Here is a 4,191-nt window from a genome sequence, read left to right on the forward strand (position 1 = left end):
CACACACACACACACACACACACACACACACACACACACACACACACACACGCACATACACACATACACACAGACATATACACACACAAACACTACTTTTTGTCATGTTCCTCGTTATTGATGCTAACATTTTAACCTATCTGTCTTCTCGAAGATTTTATCCCAGAACATAATGCGTTTATTTCTTTAAGAGATAGGAGATTACATGAAAAGATGCATTCCCATTAAGACAGACTTTTTATGCATTCAGAGCTTCCGCTGGGGGCGCTCGCGGTCTTGGTCTAGAGGTTACGATGTTCACCTCTCATTCAACAGGTCCCGGGTTCGAATCCGGACAGCCATGGAAAATGTTCTCCTCTAAAATGTATTTTCTTCTTTCACCTCCCTCCTTGTTCTCTAACCATGTTCTGTCGTCTGCTTCCGTCTCCACTTTCTGCTTCCTCCCCCACTGCCCCCTCCTCTGGGCTTCTGACTCTTTTTGCAGCCTTTCTACTGCTACTCCTCAGCCCTTTCTTACTGCTGTCTTTCAGCCACACCTCTGATCTTATGGCTGGTAAGATCTAACACCTTTCCTTCTCGGATAAGGGTGAAAAATCTAGGAAGTCCCGTGTACAAGTTGTGCACGTTAAAGATCCCTTGGTGGTCTCAAAATCGACAAGAGTAGGCTGCAGCTGCCACACGGGCAAAATTAAAAATTTCTTGCCAATTGTAAATAAATGTTTAATGTGTTCCTTGCGCTTTTATGACCTCATGCAGTTGCGTGCGCCGTAGAACACAACCACCACCACCACCACCAACAACAACAACAACAATAACAACAAGAACAATAACAAAAAAAACATACTAATACAATAAAGAGTTTGCACCACGTTGCATCAAAGAGGAAATCAAATCCTTTATTAAGCGTCTTGGGCCTTTGTATTCGATGGAAGTTACGGGTGTCTAGGGTAAAGAATACAAGGGAAGCCACCGCGTTTTAAGCTTTTCACTGCTGTGTTGACATATCTACTTACCTGTTTTCTCCTACACTGATTCGCTTACATTAAATTTGTCTACAGGTTTATAGAGGATACCTAAGAAGTCGTATTTGAAGTTTATGCATTTATTGTTCAACCTTAATAAGGAGAAATCTATTTTTGTTGGGGGTTTTTTTTTGGTGGGAAGTTCACGGCATTGCATTCGTAACTGCATAAGATCACATGAGCGAGCGGGACACATTAAACATTTTCAGTGGGTAGGAAATTTTGAATTTTGCCCGGGTGGCGGCAAAAGCCTACTCTTATATATTTTTAGACCGCCAAGGGATTTTCAACGTGCGCAACTTGCACACAGGACCTCCGAGATTTTTCGCCTTTATCTGAGAAGGCTAGGTGTAGATCTTTCTACCAGAAGATCAGGGGTACGGCTGAAAGGCAGCAGTAAGAAGGAGCCAAGGAGAAGCAATAGGAAGGCTGCAGAAAGAACCAGGAGCCCAGAGGAGGTTGCAAAGGAGGTGAGGGGGTGGGGGCAGAAAGTGGACAGAACATTGCTAGAGAGCAGGAAAGGAGGTGAAAGGAGACAATTTTAGAGAAGAAATTTTTTCGTTCGCTACCTGGATTCGAACCCGGGACCTTTGAATGAGAGGCGAACACCTTAACCTCTAGGCCACAAGAGCTCCCAAAGGGGAAATATGTAATGGCCTTGTTTTAATCTTTCTTGTCTGCCCGAACGTAGAAGGACATGCCTCAGCAGTGAACAGGTTAACTATGAGCCTAACTGAGCTGTAGTATAGCTTCAGACAGCAACGTCGGAGAATGACTAATTCGCTGTCCTATGCGGAAGACGTGAGTTCGATTCCCGAGTGGGAAAGCTGTTTTTTTCCAAAAATTGAACATCTTCGTCTGTCTGCTTGGAGGAGAAAGCATGCTACTCAACCCGGTTTGACTCTTTGATCATTTAGGAGGCAGGCTTCTTCGATCGTGTCTGTCAGACTTCCAGCCCCGCTGAGTGGGATACAGCATCCCAGCTGAAGACATCCGGGGATACGAATTTGAACTTATTTCAACACTGCACTGACAGATCAGGTCTTGAGTCCATGGCATTGTGGAGAGAAAATAAATATTCGGTTCCTTTTCCTTCAATTTAGATTTGTCCAAACCCGCGTCTGTGTCGGAGTGGTTAGGCACTTCGCCGTAGAACGCAGACGACTTTATGTTCAGTTCCCGTGTAGGGTGAATACGTATCAAGAATCTGGATCTTATCATCAATATTACTACTACTACTCAGTGGCGGTGGGTGAACCAAGATTTGGGTGGGGCTTAGGTTTCTTCCACTTCTTTACCACCAAATAACAAGCAATAAGAACAAAAAAGTAATGATTTTTCTATACTCACGGCGAGCCACGGCATTTTGAGAACCGATCAAACGAGAAAAGTCACCTTTGTCTTCCATCTCTTTGTTCTACGTTAAATTCTTCTGGATGGTGGGGACAAAGCCGTTTCACCTCCAAATTTTTCTAATTCGTTTTTATTTGATGAAAAAGTTGCCGCAAAAATGGTTTGATGTAATTAATAACTGTTAAATCTCAGCGGCACAAACACACAGCACTCCAAAAACACACCGTCTATGAGGTGGATTGGGTCGTGTTGTTGCAGAAAATAGAACGCGCCTAACAAAGACCCTATGGGCGCATAGGTAACTATGTCACTGGGGGAAAGTGTGTCGTAAACTTTCACCCCATTGTCAGGGCTGGGAGAGCGTGAGCCCTCGGTGCAGTATTATTTTTTTTCAAGTCTTCTACCTTTTTACAAGAGGGGTTTCATTAAGGAGAGACCGCGGGAACGGGCTGGGAGATTGCTGAGCCCTAAAGACATTTGATTGGCTGTTAGACTACTATAATTGTAAGCGGGGACAACAGTGATTGGATAAACGAGCAAACCGCCAATTTCATCACTCTGTGTTCATTGCGGTCGATCAGAACAGTTTCAGTTGCTTATTTCGTTATTTTCATTTGCCTTGGGATAGACTTGGGGGATGGGGAGGGGGGGCTCAAGCCCGTGAGCCCTTCACTACCCACCGCCACTGCTACTACTACTACTACTACTACTACTACTACTACTACTACTACTACTACTACTACTACTACTACTACTACTACTACTACTACTACTACTACTACTACTACTACTACTACTACTACTACTACTACTTTGTTGCTGCTGCTGCTGCTGCTGCTGCTGCTGCTGCTGCTGCTGCTGCTGCTGCTGCTGCTGCTGCTGCTGCTGATGATGATGATGGTGATGATGATGATGATGGTGATGATGATGATGATCCATACGCTAATAAACTGACCTCTAACGCCTTGAGCTGGCTCTCGGACGGTGGCCGTATGTCCCCGCACAGTCGTTTGCGCGCCAGCCCCTCCCTCAGGCCCATGCTCCGTCGCTCCGGCAGATGGTTGCAGATGGGGAAAGGCTTACGGTCCTCCTGGGGCGGGGGTCCGCCGATGCCTCGTGTGTTCCTCAGGGTCACCTTGTACATCTCCATGCAGTTGCCCATTTCGCCTGCACTGCTGTTGTTTTTGGTGGTTTTTTTCGGCGTTAGTATTTTTGTTACTAATTTTAGCGTCAGCACTTTGTTACTATTTTCGGCGTTAGTAATTTTGTTACAAGTTTAAGTGTTTCGACTGTTGTTATTATGTTACGCGTCTGTAATTTTGTTACTAATTTTAGCGTCTGCACTTTTGTTGCTATTTTTGGGCGTCAGTAATTTCGTTACAACTTTAAGTAAGTGTTTGGACTGTCGTTACTAATTGAAGCGTCTGTGCTTTTGTTACTATTTTTAGCGTCTGCGCTGTTGTTACTATTTTTAGTGGCTGCACTGATACTATTTCTATTGTCTGTACTCTTGTTTGTTATTCTAATGGCATACACTGTTCTTACTATTTATAACGCTTACACTACCACCGTAGCTGGTTTTTTTCCTCTTTACTGTTGTTACAATTTCTATCGTCTGCACTGTTACTGATTATTTCGTCTCCACTGTTATTATTCTAATCGTTTGTATCGCTACTATTTTTGTATTATTGATGGCTGTTGATGTTGATTTTCTGGGTTGCAGCAGAAGTTTCTGGACACAACAACTCCTGCTCTATCGTCCGAACCGCTCGCCCTCTTAGTTCTTGCACGTAGAGCTCCCTCTATCGTTTTCGAG

General features: G+C 44.2%; 1 protein-coding gene across 1 annotated transcript in view; it reads right to left on the bottom strand.

Annotated features, from left to right (window-relative positions):
- The window catches only part of LOC100533407 (tryptophan 5-monoxygenase), a gene marked incomplete in the record, with an annotated part of 29,309 nt that extends 25,748 nt beyond the window's left edge, over positions 1-3,561 (bottom strand). Inside the window, 3 exon segments of the mRNA NM_001204690.1 lie at positions 3,299-3,308; positions 3,310-3,317; positions 3,319-3,561. Of these exon segments, the coding sequence (NP_001191619.1) occupies positions 3,299-3,308; positions 3,310-3,317; positions 3,319-3,537 (237 nt within the window).
- Positions 3,562-4,191: the final 630 nt, after the last annotated feature.

The sequence above is a fragment of the Aplysia californica genome, unplaced genomic scaffold, assembly GCF_000002075.1.
Source record: "Aplysia californica isolate F4 #8 unplaced genomic scaffold, AplCal3.0 scaffold00183, whole genome shotgun sequence".
Lineage (NCBI taxonomy): Eukaryota > Metazoa > Mollusca > Gastropoda > Aplysiida > Aplysiidae > Aplysia > Aplysia californica.